Raw genomic sequence first — 18,814 nt, 5'->3', positions numbered from 1 at the left:
AAACTGAAAAATTGAAAAATCGAAAAAACCAAAACTTTTAAACATCGAAAAATTGAAAAATTGAGAAATCTAAAATTTTAAGATTCGAAAACCCGAAAAGGCAAGAAATCGAAAAATCGAGACATCCAAAATAAGAAAAACTGAAAAATTTAGACTTAAAAAAAATCGGAAACTTAAGAAATCGAGAAATGGAACAATCGAAAAATCGAAACATCAAAAAATCGAAAAATTAAAAAATCTAAAATCGCAAAAGTGAATAATGGTAAAAGCGAAAAGTCGAAAAACCGAAAACCGAGAAATCGAAAAATCGAAAAATTGAAAAATCGGAAAACTGAAGATTCAAAAAACTGAAAATTTCAAGACTACAAATTGGAAAAACGAAGAATGAAAAAATCGAACATAGAAAAACTAAAAATTCGGAAAATCCAAGACCCAAAAAGTCAAAAGACCGAGAAATCGAAAAATCGAAAAATTGAGAAATCAGAATAGGCCAAAACCGAAAAATTAAAAATTGAAAAATTGGAAACTCGAAAAATCGAGAAGCTAAACATTCAAAAGATCTCGTTAAATTGAGAAGCGAAAAAATTGAGAAATCGAAAAACAGAGAAATCCAAAAATTTAAAAACGAAAAAAATGAAAAATATAAAAACCAAAACTTTTAAACATCAAAAAATTGAAAAATCTAAAATTTTAAAATCGAAAACCCAAAAAGTCGAAAAATCGAAACACCGACAATCTAAAAATCGAGACATCAAAATATCGAAGCATCCATATTTAAAAAAATAGAAAAATTGAAAAATCGGAAAACCGAAGTTTCGAGAAACTGAAATGACCAAAAATTGGGAAATCGGAAAATTGAAAAATTGAACATCGAAAAATTGACAATTCGGAAAACTCGAAAAGACGAAAAGTTGAAAAACCCAAAACACAGAAATCGAAATATCTAAAAATCGAGAAACTGAACATTCGAAAAATTGAAACATCGAAATCTCGATAAATCCAGAAATGAAAACATTTTAAAAATCGAAAAATCGAGAATTATAAAAATCGAAATATCGAAAAACCGAAAAACCTTAAACCGAGGAGTAGAAAAATCGGAAAATCGGGAATTGAAACATAAAAAAAACTAAAAAATGTCAAAATTTAAAAATTCGAAAAATTGGAACAAATCTGACAACAAATATTTTTTACCAAAAAAAAAATCGAAAAAAGACGCCACAGAGTTTTGAAATTTGAAACTTCGAATCTAGCTAATATTTTTATCCAACTTAATAAACCAAATTATTCGAGTTCAGGTTTACCAACTCTCTCAATCAATTTTGATGACCCTGTATATAGTATTGGATAGGCAACCAACTATACTAATTCTAGTATGCACAGGTTCAGCTATTTTAACTATGCTAAAAATTTTCCAACAAATAAAAATCGTTCTTTCATGGAAAAATAAAAACATTTATTGCCAAAGCCAAACTATAATACACTGGGTGATCACAATAATAATAATACTGCGTACATTTTGTAGGCAGCTTGCTCCACATGTATATAAATTTAAATGCATCAGTGATAATACTAAAATCTTAATATTCTCCTAGGCCAATTAGATAGCCTTTGGAACAAAGAACTCCTCGGCAGATAATGTGTACCAAAAACCTGGAAATCCACTTTACGGGCAAAGGTACACCCAGTGAGTCCCCGACGGCGTCTTTTGGCAAAATTTCTGAAAAACACCCTGTATTTCAGTTGTAATTTTTACTAATTTACTTACCACTTGGGTCACTATGTGTCAACAGTTGGACGTCATTGTCTTTGCAAAATTGTTGCAACGTCGGGGGTACCACACAACACGTGGCCAAATTAATCTGAATTATGGCGGGTTTAACCGTAGCCCACTCATACACGTTTCTGAACGTCGCCTCTTCCACATCCGCCAATCCAATCTGACTAATTTTCTCGTTCTTAACGTACTCCTCCAACACCCCCCATATCTTCTTAAGACTGTTAATGTCATCCCCAGTCTCGATAAGTTTGTCTTTTTTGAACTGAAGGATCACGTTCTGGACGCAAGGCACTTTCAGCGTTGCAAACCCTAAAACACCAAATGTTTATTTGAGCGCGTTTGGAATACGCTGTACCTTCTTCCACAGCCTCCTGAATCAGGACTTTACTATCATCATTCAGAAACACTTTCAGGCCTATTTTCAGGTCAGCCAGCGACTGCTCTTCAATTTTAGCCTTGAGGTCATCAGTGGGCCTGTGGATGATCAGTTTGCTGTTTTGTGTTGGTGCCAAGTTGCTGCTTCTGAATTCTTTGACTGTGATATTTATGGCCTCGATGAGCTGAAATTTTTTTTGAGGTTAGTAATAGCGGGCTTGCGGTCGTTCGTCTTACTTCTTCCGTCGGGTTTTGGCCGGATTTTCTCGTGATGTCGTTGAGGGAGAGGATGTTTCCGGTGTTTATTACACACTTTTTGTGACTTCCTATGTCCATGTCGGCTGAAAACTTGTACGATCTCACACTCGCGAATGAATAACTGTTTTATCTTGTCGGTTTTTATATCATGATTACGCAATTTTGCTCAATTATTGTACAAAGAGTTGCGTAGTAAAGTCGGAGTTTGAGGTTAGTTGGATTGGTGATGCAATTTTTGTCGGAGGAGAAGTGACGCAGCACTTTGGGGCGAAAATTCCGGCACTTGTGGGTGGGGGAGTGAGGGTTTTTGGGCGAAAAATGGAAAAAATCGATGCGGTGTGGTTATGTGACAATTAATTTTGACATTGACACTGACACATGCTGTTACTAATTATAAATATTCCCGGGGGCGATTTTAGTTAATTTCGTGCTTACGCAACAATCAATAATTATTATTATTAGTAAAAAACGACGGAAAGTGAAAATCGACGTTTTCTTATTGAAAACATTGCCAAAATTACCGAATGAGAATCGAGGAAATGTTATTAGGGGAGATTAGGGTAAGGTCCAAAACAGGCCACTTCGGTGATTAGAGTTACGTCACGGCAAATGCCAAAGTGGTTTTTTCGTGCGTTTATGTTTAAATGTGCTTTTAATTACCACTTGCAGTCTTCGACATAATAAAATTAAAAGTTTATGGACATGCAAGTAATTACGGTATGATTCACTTGGCATTTGTATTTTCGCAATTATGTAAAGTTAATAAGGTTTTTTATTGCGGAATCGTTGGATATAATTCATGTGTTATACAGTTTTTAAGTCGGTGGTTGTGTTTAAGATAGAGAACTCGACTTTTCGGTTATCTGATAATCTGATGCACTTAACATTTCTATTGTTTTACGGAAATGACTCGTCAGGTTCCAATTTACACGGTTTTGCACAGAAAGTGTGATAACAGGGCGGTGATAATAATTGATGAGGTTCATTGTATAACGCATGTCTTAATATAGCGCGATAATAGTGACTGAAAATTAGAAAAAAAAAACATCTAAATACTTGGAAGAATTTATTTATACATATATTTATTAGGTCATATAATTTTACAGACTTCTATGTTGAGAAAAACAGATAAAACTCTGAATAATTTTTGATTCTTAAACAAGCTCTTGAGTCAACTGTTATCAGCCATTGCGTGATTTTATCTACAATTTTTATAAAATAATGATTACAATTTTTCAACGACCTCACCAAGGTCGCTTAGATAGGTATATATTGCGAATTACATATTGTTTCAAATTTTCTGTTTTAAAATTGAATTCAGATCTTTGAAACATCCACATTTAGTTATTTCTTTTTAACAAAAATGCTGCTTTTGCTTTCTTGAGGTAAATATTTCCAAGTAAATTTTTGTTGAAATCACCACCAAAAAATAAAAACTGTATACATTATTTTTTGGCAAAATTATATGTTTGTCAGTTGCGTTTGTGTATTCGAATATATTATATCAAGACCGCAACAAAAAATTGACAGTCAAAAAATTAAAAAAAATCAAAAACCTGAAAAATCCACAAATTGAAAAACTGAAAAAGCGAAATCCGAAAAGTCGAACGAGAAATTAAAACATCAAAAAACTGGAAAATCTAGAAATTGAAATATTCTCAGAATTGAAATGTTGAAAAACCGAGGTGTCGAATAATCAAAAATTCGAAAAATCGAAAAATCGAAAAATTTAAAAATTTTAAGAAATAAGGAACTCAAAACATCAAAGAACTGTACAACAGGAAAATTGAAAAATGTAGAAATTTTAAAAATCGAGAAACAGAAATAAAAAAATTACGAGAAATCGAAAATTCAAAAAAATTCAAAATTTGAAGAATGGAAAAATCGAATCGAAAAACTGAAGATCGAGAAACTGAAAATTCCCAAGACTGAAATGTTGAAAAATTGAGAAATCGAAAAATCGAAAAATTTTAAAAACCGAAAGACCGAAATATCGAGGAACCTTCAATTCGAAAAATTGTAATATTAAAAATTTTTAAAAGTAAGGTAGGTAGTCGAAATATCCAGGAATCGTAAAGCAAAAAATTGAAAAATACAAAAATGTAGAAATTTAAAAGATCGAAAAACTGTAAAATAAAAAAAAAACGATAAATCCAGAAATCAAAAAATTGAAAAATTTAATCGAAAAACTGGGAAATTGAAAAATCGAAACATTGAAAATTGGAAAATCGAAAAGTCGAAAAATCAAAAAATTGAACCATCGAGAAATCGAAAAATTGAAAAATCGAAAAATCTGGAAATTATCAATTGAAAAATTGGGACATCGAAAACTCGATAAATCCAGAAGTCGAAAAATTGATAAATCGAAAAATCGAAGAACCCAAAAACTAAAAAGTCGAGAAATCGAAAAGCCAAAAATTTTAAAAATTGGAATATCAAAAACCTGAAAAATTGAAAAGTTAAAAAATTCAAAAATCGAAAAATTGAGGAATTGAAAAATTGGAAAGTCGAGAAACCGAGAAAAGGAAAAATAAAAGATTCCAGAAATCGGAAAGTCGAAAAATTGAAAATTCGAAAAAATAAAATTTTTTTTTAAATTAATTCATCTTTTAAAAATTTGAAAAAGTAAAAAATCGAGAAATCAAGAAATCGAAAAATCTGAACGGAAAATCAAAAATTTGAAGAATTTAAATATATGTTCAAAAATTCCATAACTGAAATACAGAAAAAATGATAAAGCCAAAAATCGAATAACTGAAAAATCGAATAAAATCGAAGAAGAAATTGAAATACATATTAATAATTAAAAAAATAGGGAAGTCGAAACATTAAAAAAATCTTAAAATAGAAAAACCGAAAAACTGAAAAATAACAAAAAGAGAAATCGAGAAATCAAAAAATTCAAAATTTAAAAAATCCAAAAATCGAGTACATCGAAAAACTGGAACATCGAAAATTCGAAAAATCGAAAAACCGAGAAATCGAAACATCAAGAAGTCGAAAAATCGGGAAATGGAAATAGTATAAAATCGAAAAATTAAAACTTGAAAAATTGAGAAATTTTAAATTTAACAAAAATTGAAACAGTGAAAAATCGATTAAATGGGAAATTGAACAATCGAAAAATCGAAACATCTATAAATCTATAAATAAAAAAAAGTTGAAAATTTTAAAAATTGAGATATTGAAAATTAAAAACTTGAAAAATCGAAGAGTCGAAAAATTCAAAAATCGAAAAATCGAAATTTTGGAAACGTCAAAAGTTGAAAAATTGAAACATCGAAAAATTGGAAAATCGAAAATCCGAAACCCAGAAAAATCGAAAAACCGGGAAATCGAAATATCGAAGAGTTGAAAAATTGGAACATTGAAAAATCGAAACATCAAAAAATCGAGAAACTGGAAAATCGTAAAATTGAAAAGATCGAATAACCCAGATATCAAGAAATCGAAAATTCGAAAAATCGAAAAATTTAAGTAGTAAATAGCAAATTAAAAAAAGTAGGGATATCTAAACATTAAAATAGAAAAATCTAAAATTTGAAAAATAAAAAAGAAGTAGAAATCGAGAAATCATAAAATCCATAATTTAAAAAATCGAAAAATTGGAAAATTGAAACATCGAGAAGTCGAAAAGTCGAGAAGTCGAAAACTCGAGAAATAGAAATAGCATAAATTTAAGATTTAAGAAATCGAAAAAGTGAAAAATCCATAAATTGGGAAATTAAACAATCGAAAAACCGAAACATCTCTATAAATCCAGAAATCGAAAAACTTAAAAACGGAAAAATTTAACAATCGAACAAATGAAAAGTCGAAAAATCAAAATTTTAAACAATTTGAAAAAGCAAAAAATCGAGGAATCACGAAATCGAAAAATCAAAACGAAAAATTGAAAAATTGAAGAATTAAAATACATACTGAAAACTTCCACAAATGAAATATAGAAAAATTGATTCATTGAAAAATTGAAAAACTGAAAAGTCGAAGAACCGAAAAACTGAAAATTTTAAAAATTGAAAAATTGAAAATCAAAAAATTAAAAAATCGAGAAATGGGAAAATTAAAAAGTCGAAAAATCGATTAATCGAGAAATCGAATAATCGAAAATTTGGAAACTCCAAAAATAGACAATCCGAAAAGTAGAAAATTAGAAAACTGGGAAATGGAAACATCGAAGTATCGAAGAATTGCAACACTGAAAAATCAAAATATCAAAAGACCGATAAATCGAAAAGTTAAGTAGTCGAAAACAGGACAATCTAAGAAACGAAATAACATAAAAAATTTTAATTTGGGAAATAATATAAAAAAAAATCGATAAATCGAAAAAGTGAAAAATCGGCAAACCGGGAAATTGAAAGATCGTTGAACAGAAATATCAAAAATCGAAAAACTGAAAGCTCGAAAATGTACAAAATTGAGATATCGAAAATTTTAAAAATCGAAAATTTTAAATATCAAAAACCTGAAAATTCGAGAAGTTTAAAAATTAAAAAATCGAAATATTGAAGAATTGAAAACCTGAAAAATCGAGAAATCCAGACGACGAGAACTCGAAGCATTGAGAAGTTGAGAAATCGAAAAACTGAATAAAAAAATTGAATAAAAAAATCGAAAACATCGAAAAATGGGAAAATCGAAGTCGAATTGAATCGAAAAACTGGGAAATCGAAACATCGAGAAATTGAAATACCATAAAATCTAAAATCAATACTTGAAAAATCGATGAATTTGAAATTAAAAAAACCGAAAAAATGAAAAATCGATAAATCGGGAAATTGAACAATTGAAAAATCGAAAAATCGAAATCTCAATAACTCCAGAAATCGAAAAACTAAAAAATTTTAAAATTTGAGAACCGGACAATTGAAAAATCGAAAAATAACAACTTTTTAGACATTGAAAAAGTACAAAATCGAGGAATCAAGAAATCGAAAAATCGAAAATTTGAAAGGGCCAATAATTAAAAAATCGAAACATCGAAAAATTACAAAAATCGAAAATCCGCAAAATAGCAAAATCGAAAAACCGGTAAAATCGAAATACCGAATCATCCAAGAATTGAAAAATTGAAACATTGAAAAGTAGAAACATCAAAAGATCGAGAAATCGAAAAGTCGAAAAATTGAAAGATCGAGAAACCGAAACTCAAAAAATTGAAAAATCGAAGAGGTACAGACGGAAAAATGGAATTTAAATACGTGTAGAAAAATAAAAAAATATTGAAAAATTGATAAATCGAAGAATCGAAGAACCGAAAAGCTGAAAAGTCGAGAAATCGAAAAGCCGAAAATTTTAAAAATTGAAAACATTGGAATATCAAAAACCTGAAAAATCGAAAAGTTAAAAAGTTCAAAAATCGAAAAATTGAGGAATTGAAAAATTGGAAAGTCGAGAAACCGAGAAAAGGAAAAATAAAAGATTCCAGAAATCGGAAAGTCGAAAAATATATAAATCCAGAAATCGAAAAATTGAAAATTCGAAAAACTAAAAATTTTTTTTTAATTGATTCATCTTTTAAAAATTTGAAAAAGTAAAAAATCGAGAAATCAAGAAATCGAAAAATCTGAACGAAAAATAAAAAATTTGAAGAATTTAAATACATATATGTTCAAAAATTCCATAACTGAAATATAGAAAAAATGATAAAGCCAAAAATCAAATAACTGAAAAATCGAACAGAATCGAAGAGGAAATGGAAATACATATTAATAATTAAAAAATAGGGAAGTCGAAACATTAAAAAAATCATAAAATAGAAAAACCGAAAAACTGAAAAATAACAAAAAGAGAAATCAAGAAATCAAAAAATTAAAAATTTAAAAAATCCAACAATCGACTACATCGAAAAACTGAAAAATCGAAAAGTCGAAAAATCGAAAAACCGAGAAATCGAAACATCAAGAAGTCGACAAATGGAGAAACCGAAATAGCATGAAATCGAAAAATTAAAACTTGAGAAATTGAAAAATTTGTAATTTAAAAAAATTGAAAAAGTGATACATCGATAAATTGGGAAATTGAACAATCGAAAAAACGAAACATCTTTATAAATCTAGAAATAAAAAAAGTTGAAAATTTTGAAAATCGAAACATTGAAAATTAAAAACTTGAAAAATCGAAGAGTCGAAAAATTCAAAAATCGAAAAATCTAAAATTTGAATCCACCAAAAGTTGAAAAAATCGAAAATCCAGAAACCAGAAAAATCGAAAAAGCGGGAAATCGAAACATCGAAAAATTGAAAAATCGAAACATCAAAAGTTCGAGAAATCGGAACATCAAAAAACTGACAAATCCTGAAATTGAAAAATTCTCAAAATTGAAATGTTGAAAAATTGAGTAATTGAAAACTTCAAAAATCGAGAAATTGGAAAATCGTAAAATTGAAAAGATCGAATAACACAGATATCGAGAAACCGAAAATTGGAAAAATCGAAAAATTGAAGTAGTAAATAGTAAATTAAAAAAAAATAGGGAAGTCTAAACATTAAAATAGAAAAATCTAAAATTTGAAAAATAAAAAAGAAACAAATCGAGAAATCAAAAAATCCAAAATTAAAAAATCGGAAAACTGAATCGAAAAATTAAATCGAAAAATCGAATACATCGAAAAATTGGAAAATCGAAACATCGAGAAGTCGAAAAGTCGAAAATCGAAAAATTAAAAGTTGAAAAATTCAGAAATTTAAGATTTAAAGAAATCGAAAAAGTATAAAAAAATCGATAAATTGGGATATTAAACAATCGAAAAATCGAAACGTATCTATAAATCCAGAAATCGAAAAACTAAAAAATCGAAAAATTTAACAATAGAACAATTGAAAAGTCGAAAAATCAAAATTTTAAACAATTTGAAAAAGCAAAAATCTAGGAATTACCAAATCGAAAAATCAGAACGAAAAATTGAACAATTGAAGAATTAAAATACATACTGAAAAGTTCCACAAATGAAATATAGAAAAATTGATAAATTGAAAAATCGAAAAATTGAAAAATCGCACCGAAAAACTGAAAGATCGAGAAAATTTTTAAAATTGAAAATTGAAAACTGAAAAATCGAGAAATAGGAAAATCAAAAAGTCGAAAAATCGATCAATTGAGACATCGAAAACTCGAAAATTTGGAAACTCCAAAAATAGAAAATCCGAAAAATCAAAACATCAAAAGACCGATAAATCGAAAAGTTAAGTAATCGAAAACATGAAAATCTAAAAAACGAAATAACAAAATCGAAAAATTAAATCTTGAAAAATTTTAAAAATTTAATTTAAGAAAAATTATAAAAAATTCAATAAATCGAAAAAGTGAAAAATCGGCAAAACGGGAAATTGAAAGATCGAGGAACAGAAATATCAAAAATCGAAAAACTGAAAGGTCGAAAATGTAAAAAATTGAGAAGTCGAAAATTTTAAAAGTTGAAAATTTTAAATATCATAAACCTGAAAATTCGAAAAGTTTATAATTAAAAAATCGAAAAATTGAAGCATTGAAAAGCGGAAAAATCGAGAAATCGAGACGACGAGAACTCGAAGCATTGAAAAGTAGAGAAATCGAAACATTGAATCAAAAAATTGAGTCGAAAAATCGAAAACATTGAAAAATGGGAAAATCGATAAATCGAGAAATTGAACAATTGAAAAATCAAAACATCGAATTCTCAATAAATCCAGAAATCGAAAAACTAAAAAATTTTAAAATTTGAGAACCGAACAATTGAAAAATTGAAAAATAAAAATTTTGTAGACATTGAAAAAGTACAAAATCGAGAAATCAAGAAATCGAAAAATAGAAAATTTGGAAAGGCCAATAATAAAAAAAATGGGAACATCGAAAAATTACAAAAATCGAAAAACCGGGAAATCGAAATACCGAATCATCCAAGAATTGAAAAATTGAAACATTGAAAAATCGAAACTTGAAAAAATCGATAAATCAAAAAAGTGAAAAATCTACAAATCGGGAAATTGAACAATCGAAATTTCAATAAATCCAGAAATCGAAAAATATAAAAACCGAATAATTGAAAAATTGTTTACACCGAAAAACTGAAAAACCAAAAAATCGAAAACCGAGAAGTCGAAAAATTGAAAAACGAAAAAATCTAAAACCGAGAAGTCGAAAAAATGAAAAACCAAAAAATCTAAAACCGAGAAGTCGAAAATTTTTAAAATCGAAAATCTTAAATATCAAAAACCTGAAGAACCGGAAAGTTGAAAAATTGAAGAATTGAAAAGCTGAAAAATCTGGAAATTGAGACGACGAGAACTCGAAACATTGAAAAGTCGAAAAATCGAGAAATGGGAAAATCAAAAAACCCAGAACTCAAAAAGTCGAAAAATCTATTAATAGGGAAATCGAAAAATCGAAAATTTAGAAACGCCAAAAATTGAAAAAATTGGGAAATCGAAGAATTAATTATTGTAAAATCGTAAAACTGAAATATCGGAAAATTGAGAAATCGAAACATAAAAAAATTGAGAAGTCGAAAATTTAAAAAATCTATTGAAATTAGAGAAATTGCAAAATGGAAGAAAAATCTGGAAACTGAAAAACCGAAAAACTGAAAAATCAAAAAACTGAAGAATCCTAAAATTGAAGTATTGAAAAATTGTTATACAATATTAATCTTTTTTCTAAAAATCTCGACGTCAATTCTATGCGGATTCATAGACGACAAGTTAAGGACTATGTGTGTTACTCTTTAAAATACTTAAATAAATAATAATAATAAATTTTTATTAACGATTTACCAAGCATTCGATTTTGCAATTTCAAAGGGAGATTGTAAAAGGTTTTGATTTTTTTTCCAAAAATCTGGATGCTTAGGATTCATAAACCACAAATGGAGGAATACAACACAATGAAAACGTAAGAAAAAATGGTTACGAAAATTCTAAGGGTTAATTTTAAGCGAACTTGTAAATGAATTCAGAACCAAATTTCTTTCAATGCTATAGAAAAATGGTACCACTTGTACTTGTACTACCTTGTCCATTTAGGAAGCGACACGTCTCTGGTGAAGGATATTAATCAGTGAAGAAACACGTTCGCATAAAAGTCCGCAAGTTTTTCCCTTCCGACCGTCAGAATCCAGCAGGTTCGTGGTGACCGCATCCTCTTAGTTCTTCTAATTGTTGTCGCAGTCTTATTACCCCGATAAGATCTGGCTGGTCGTCGTGACCGGTAAATCTTGCCATGTGTCCCTATCGGCCTCATTAAATAATCTCTGAAAAAACTGACGCAGTCATCTTCCCCGGACCTAAATCAGTCGTTCGTGGTACATGAGGTGCACCTCTTGTGCTCGCTGCTTCGGCCAGCGTCAGACGCTGTCCATAACTTAAGACCGTGCGGCACACAGAAGAGACCTACAAGCAAAAATCTCGGACAAAAACGCATCGGAGAGACAAAAAAGCTCGCAGCCAGCTCAGCTACAAACGAGGGATATAAACAATTGCGTCCGGGTAACCATGGTAACGTGCAGGCACCGGCATCTTTGATTCTAGATTTGCATAGCAGGCTCTGATATGGAAATGCTGCAGCGTTCTTGAATTGACTGTACACAGCCAAGAGTGGACACCGTACTTGCGGTAGCCGATGCAGACCGCTTTTCGGCATATACTAAGTTATGTCAACCGATTTTTGCAATTCCCTAAACCGGTGCACCGTCCGCAGGGAGCGGACGCGCGGATTCCGACGGATTTTTGAGTCGGGGGAGGGGCGACAGGTGGCGCTGCGTCGGGAGTTCGAAGAACATCATCGGACTGTACCTATAGGTTTTTTTTTATTTTTACCACACGTCATCTGAGGTGTGAAGTGGTATAAGTTGCTACAAAGTAGGGTTCCTGCATATTCAATTAGAACTATTACGTGCAATAACCCTAGTTGTTACGGCTGACGCGTATGGTGAAGCTAAAGTTAAAATATGTGAAGTCAGGTCATTTTTTTTATTTAGGTAAAAATACCTCTGCACCAAATATTATTAATATTTTGACTTCTATGTATGCATTTAGATTATCATGAAAACTGTAAAGCTCTAACAAATTTTTTTGTATTAATTCCCCATAAAAAATTTATGACGTCATTTCGCACTGTTTAAGTAAATCTCATTAAAAAATGCTACGTAAGATTTTAGCGACACATCCACATTTATACTTTTAATTTTGCATATACAAGGTGTCCTAAAAATTGTATGTATTTGTGGCATATAATTTTGTAATTTAATTTAGATTTTACAAAAAATTCCTCTTTTAATTTAATAATACGTAACTATTGATTTAGGAAATATCGATCCCCTGGGAGTCTTTAAGATTCTCTTTAAAATAAACCCCAAGACCTCCCAAGATCCTTATAAATATTTCAAGCCTCACGATTCTTTAAAGTTGTCAAAAACAAAATAATATTCTTTCAAATCCTGTCAAAAATAAAAAATTAGGAGTCCTCAACATTCTTTAAAATTTTTTCGAAAAAAAAGTAACTATAGTTCCTGAGAATTTAAAAAAATCTGTTAAAAATAAAACATCAAGAGCTCTCAAGATTCTTTAAAATCTTGTCAAAAACAAAACAATATTCTTTCAAATCCTATCAAAGACAAAAAATTATGGGTACTCAATATACTTTAAAATTCTTTCGAAAATAAAAGCAACCGAGCCCCTGCGAATTTTTAAAATTCTTTTAAAAATAAGACACCAACAGCTCCCAAGATTTTTTAAAATCCTGTCAAAAACAAAACAATATTCTTGAAATTCTGTCAAAAAAAGTGTCCCCAATTATTTTTTTAAATCCTTTCCAAAATAAATGCAACCAAAACCCCTGAGAATCTTTCAAATTCTCTTAAAAGTCAAGAACTCCCAAGATTCTTTTAAATATTTGAAAAACCAAGGACTTAAAGATTTTTTAAAATCCTCTCAAAACGGAGCTTCAAGGTTCTTAGAAACAAAACAAGTATTTCAAAAACAAAATAATAATCTTTCAAATTCTATCAAAAACATCTTCGAAAAAAAATAGAGCCCCTAAGAATCATTAAAATTATCTTAAAAATAAAACACCAAGAGCTCAAAAGATTCTTTCAAATATTTCAAAAACAAAATAATAATCTTTCAAATTTCATCGAAAACATAAAATTAGGCGTCCCCAACATTCATCAAAATTCCTTAAAAAAAAAATAGGCCCCTTGAGAATTTTTAAAATTGTGTTAAAAATAAAACACCAACAGCTCCCGAGATTCTTGCAAATATTTCAAAAACAAAAAACAGAAGCCTCAAGATTCTTTAAAATTTTCTCAAAAACAAAATAATAATCATTCAAATTCTATCAAAAACATAAAAATAGGCGTCCCCAACATTCTTTAAAATTCCTTCGAAAAAAAAAATAGAGCCCCTGAGAATCATTAAAACTATCTTAAAAATAAAACACCAAGAGCTCAAAAGATTATTTCAAATATTTCAAAAACAAAATAATAATCTTTCAAATTTTATCGAAAACATACAATTAGGCGTCCCCAACATTCATCAAAATTCCTTTAAAAAACAACTAGGCCCCTTGAAAATTTTTAAAATTCTGTTAAAAATAAAACACCAACAGCTCCCGAGATTCTTTCCAATATTTCAAAAGCAAAAAGCAGAAGCCTCAAGATTCTTTAAAATCTTCTCAAAAACAAAATAATAATCTTTCAAATTCTATCAAAAACAAAAAATAGGCGTACCCAACATTTTTTAAAATTCCTTCGAAAAAAAATAGAGCCCCTGAGAATCATTAAAATTATCTTAAAAATAAAACACCAAGAGCTCAAAAGATTCTTTCAAATATTTCAAAAACAAAATAATAATTTTTCAAATTTCATCGAAAACATAAAATTAGGCGTCCCCAACATTCATCAAAATTCCTTAAAAAAAATAGGCCCCTTGAGAATTTTTAAAATTGTGATAAAAATAAAACACCAACAGCTCCCGAGATTCTTTCAAATATTTCAAAAGCAAAAAGCAGAAGCCCCAAGATTCTTTAAAATCTTCTCAAAAACAAAAAAATAATCATTCAAATTCTATCAAAAACATAAAAATAGGTGTCCCAACATTCTTTAAAATTCCTTCGAAAAAAAAATAGAGCCCCTGAGAATCATTAAAATTCGATTAAAAATGAAACACAAAGAGCTCCCAACATTCTTTCAAAAATTTTAAAAACAAAACACCAAAAGCTTTAAGAATCTTTAAAATCCTCTCAGAAACAAAACAATATTCTTTTAAACTCTGTCAAAACAATAGGATCCCAATATTCTTTAAAATCTTTTCGAAAATAAAAGCAAGCAAAACCCCTAAGAATCCTTAAAATTCTCTTAAAAACCAAGAGCTCCCAAGATTCTTTCAAATTTTTTGAAAACCAGGGCCTTAAATATTCTTTAAAATCTTTACAAAACAAAATAATATTCTTTCAAATTCCGTCAAAATCAAAGAACTGGGAATCCTTAAAATTCTCTTAAGAATAAAACACAAAGAGCTCTCAAGATTCTTTCAAATATTCCAAAAACAAAACACCAGAGGCTTCAAGATTCTTTAAAATCCTCTCAGAAACAAAACAATATTCTTTTAAATTCGGTAAAAAAAATAGGATGCCCAACATTCTTTTAAATTCTTTCGAAAATAAAATCAACCAGAACCCTTGAGAATCTTTAAAATTATCTTAAAAATAAAACATCAAAAGCTCAAAAAATTCTTTCAAATATTTCAAAAACAAAATTATGATCTTTCAAATTCTATCAAAAACATAAAAATAGGCGTCGCCAACATTCTTTAAAATTCCTTAAAAAAAAATAGATCCCCTGAGAATCATTAAAATTCGATTAAAAATGAAACACAAAGAGCTCCCAACATTCTTTCAAATATTTTAAAAACAAAACGCCAAGGTCTTTAAGGATCTTTAAAATCCTGTCAGAAACAAAACAATATTCTTTCAAATTCTGTGAAAAAATAGAATCCCCAAGATTCTTTATAATCTTTTCGAAAATAAAAGCAAGCAGAACTCTTGAGAATCTTTAAAATTCTCTTAAAAACCAAGAGCTCCCAAGATTCTTTCAAATATTTCAAAAACAAAACACCAGAGGCTTCAAGATTCTTTAAAATCCTCTCAAAATCAAAACAATATTCTTTCAAATTCCGTCAAAAACAAAAAACTAAGGGTCCTCAACATTCTTTAAAATTCATTCAAAATAGAGTCCCTGAGAGTCTTTAAAATACTCTTAAAAATAAAACATCAAGGGCCCTATGTACGTACATAGGTGTCCTAAAAAATTTTAACATGGATGATTTTTACATAAGTTTATTATATGAGAAAAAAAACAGTTACCTACGATTTTATTGTACATAATAAAATTATGTATTTTTACATACTCCAATTGAACTCTTCTTAGACAACTAAATTTACAGAGTGTCTATAAAACAAAACTCTAAAATATATAATTTCCAAGTCTCAATATTTTTTTCTTTTTTAAGTGTGCATAAAAAATTATGAAATAAATATTCAGAAGAAAATAGACTTTGACAGCTAAGTTGAATTTGCTGCTGCTCTTTGCAGACAAGGAAGTTCTCGGGAAACAAATTTTCAGATTTGTTTTTAAATTTTTTATTCTGCCGATAATATAAAAATAAAAATTTAATTTACCAAATAGTTAACACATGTCGCTTGTCTTTGAAAAAACAAAAAAATGTCAAAAAAAAAACAAAATGAAGACGACTAAAACTGTATACAGAAGCTGTTTTTTTTTTATCTACCTTTCTTGGTCCTGTGAAAATTTAAAAAAGGAACCATTTTTTTCCGTTTGTTGCTGATTAATTAAATAAGATATTCTGACCAAAGAAATGCGTATTTTTCAGCTTTTTCAAAAATTTTTGTAAAAACTTTTTGAAATCATTCTGAAAAAAATCTGGCTTGATACTTGAGTCATTAATGACCAATTTTTATATAGAAACGTGATCTGACCTGGCCTGATATGACCTGATCTGACCTGACCTTTAGTTGGAAATGTTCTTTCTATTTGTGTGGTCAAAAAATGAAAAGAAAATTGTGTGTCAAGGATAATCATAGAAACTTTATTTCTGAAGATTTTAGTGAAAAAAATAAAACAATGAAGGAATACCAAAGCTAAGAAAAAATTTGGAGGAGGAAAGTAAGATTTTGGTACTACTTAGCAAGAACAAACAACAAGGAAAATTTAGGAACCAAATTTGGAGAACCAAGTACTTAATATAAACCACCGAAACATTGAAACATTGATAAAAAAAATCAGTGCAGTTTTCATGGAATCAGAGTCTTGCGAGAAATCTCAGTACCGGAACCATTAGTCAAACCCGCCAACTCATCTAAAAAAATCACCCACGTCTACGCCGCTCGCTAACCACGCATCCATTTCCCCCCATATAGAAAATACCAACCCAAGATCAATCAAACCCATCTCACATCCTCTCTTTCAGTATGTAAATCCGTCCATTCCGTACCTTTGTGTCGGTCCACGTCATCGCCTGCGTCAAGCCGCGTTTCGTCATTTCCGTCCTCAGTGCGCCACCCCCCACGTCCCCAAACCACCACCGCACCTGTCCGCCGTGAAATGCGGCGTCAGCTAGGTGCAAGTGCGCCCTGGTCAATGGAATAAAGCTTCCTAGCGCAGATTGGCCGTGCAGGTATCTGGTCCGCGTTCGTTTGCGAAAGACAAACGGCAACGGCGGGGTTGGGACAGGAGTCAGTGATAGTAAACGGTGGTCGTAAGCAACGGTGTCGTACTCTGGTCGCAGAAAGCGGCTTCACAAAGCGGCCACTGACAGCCAGTGCCTCGGAATGCCTCGGCCGCCCGTCTAACTTATGCCTGTCACGTGCGATCACCACTCTCGTACCGGTCACCAGCAGGAAGGTGCGGTTCTGGAGGAGCGAGGACTGGGCTTGGGGCCGCGGTGACGGAGGTTCGGTGGATGATGGGGCCATACAGGGGTCGGTACTGGAGCTAAATTGTTTCTAGATTTTTGCAGTGGTCTACACTAATATCAGATGATCAATATACCTTGAGCATGTCGCACTCATGAATGTCAAAATAGTCAAAAATTGGTCGAAGGTTACTTCGACAGAACTTTCCTCGCCCCTGAAGTACAACCAAACAAATCCAGCTCTTTTGAAAAATTATAAGAAAAATTTTAATTTTTTCGTTTCTTCATTTTTGAGTTGTAATTTTTCTAGATTTAGTTTTAAATATGCATCTAATAATAATTATAATTTTTAAAATATTACATTTTTTCAATTTTACGTTTTAGAATTTTCTCATTTTTCAATTACTGGATTTTTAGACTTCAACTTTTCGAATTCAAAACATGGGAAAATTGCAAAATTGTATAATCAAAACATCAAAAAGGGAAAAGTATAAAATAAAAACTTTGAAAAATCTAAAAACTGAAAATCAAGAACTTGAAAAATCGAAATATTAAAAACTGAGAAACTTAAAAATCGATAAAATGCAAAATCGAAAAAAAGAAATTTTGTAAAATTGACATATGTATTGAAAATTAAAGAAATCCGAAAATCGGATAATCGAGAAATCCAAAAATCGCAAAATTAATAAATTAAACAATTGAAAAATTGAGGAATTGAAAAATCAAAGATTCAAATTATGAAAAATTGAATAAGCGAAAAATTATAAAATCTAAAGAAACGTTCAAAAAACAAAGGGAATGAAAAGACGAAAAATTGCGAAACAAAATCGAGAAAATGAAAATTACAAAATCCGGAAAATGAAAAATAAAATCTGGAACTTGAAAAACTGAGGAAACGAAAAATTGAGAAGAGCAAAATTAAAAATTGGGAAACTGAAAAATTGAAAAATGGAAAAATTGTAAATCGAAAAATTGGACAATTTTGGAGTCAAGAAACTTAAAAATTATTCAAAAATTGCGATTTTTGTTTTCTGATAATCTCGATCAACTTAAAATCAGTTCTTCAAATTTGCAATTTTTTTGTTTTTTCGATTTTCAAGTTTAAATATGTCAATTTTTTAATTTTCCAACTTCTGAATTTTTCAATTTTTTTATTTTTTAATTCTTTACTTCCTCAAATTTTCAGTTTGCAATTTTTCCTTTCGGTTTTTTATTTCCTTTTTTATAGTTCTTCGATTTTTTGGATAGACATCCCCACCAACAATCGAATGACGTCATCTCCAAATACACCAGTAAATATAATTTCAATTTTATAAAATAAGACAGTCCTCTACATGTGGTTTATGAATCCGTGTTCAATTTTTACCCTAAACCGAATGCTCTGAAATTTTGCAAACGTTTTAAAGTTATCGATTAAATCATATCTTATAATTTTTCGAAAAATTCAGATTTATTTACCTTCGCCCAATTTTTTGATACCTCATTTTTCGTTTTTTC

At 29.7% G+C, this 18,814-nt stretch overlaps 1 protein-coding gene across 1 annotated transcript; it reads right to left on the bottom strand.

Annotated features, from left to right (window-relative positions):
• Positions 1–1,428: 1,428 nt before the first annotated feature.
• On the bottom strand, positions 1,429–2,826 carry LOC135125963 (glutamate--cysteine ligase regulatory subunit-like). The gene is made up of 4 exons (XM_064051750.1): positions 2,390–2,826; positions 2,133–2,337; positions 1,766–2,086; positions 1,429–1,717 (listed from the first exon to the last, which is right to left on the bottom strand). The coding sequence occupies exons 1-4, from the start codon at positions 2,486–2,488 to the stop codon at positions 1,578–1,580; spliced, it is 765 nt and encodes a 254-aa protein (XP_063907820.1). The 5' UTR covers positions 2,489–2,826; the 3' UTR covers positions 1,429–1,577.
• Positions 2,827–18,814: the final 15,988 nt, after the last annotated feature.

Source organism: Zophobas morio, unplaced genomic scaffold, assembly GCF_036711695.1.
Source record: "Zophobas morio isolate AGI-343-1 ecotype UQ-CSIRO unplaced genomic scaffold, CSIRO_AGI_Zmor_V1 ptg000010l, whole genome shotgun sequence".
In the NCBI taxonomy this organism is placed as follows: Eukaryota; Metazoa; Arthropoda; class Insecta; order Coleoptera; family Tenebrionidae; genus Zophobas; species Zophobas morio.
Note: the sequence above shows the minus strand (reverse complement) of the source record. Positions and strands in the feature narration are given on the sequence as shown.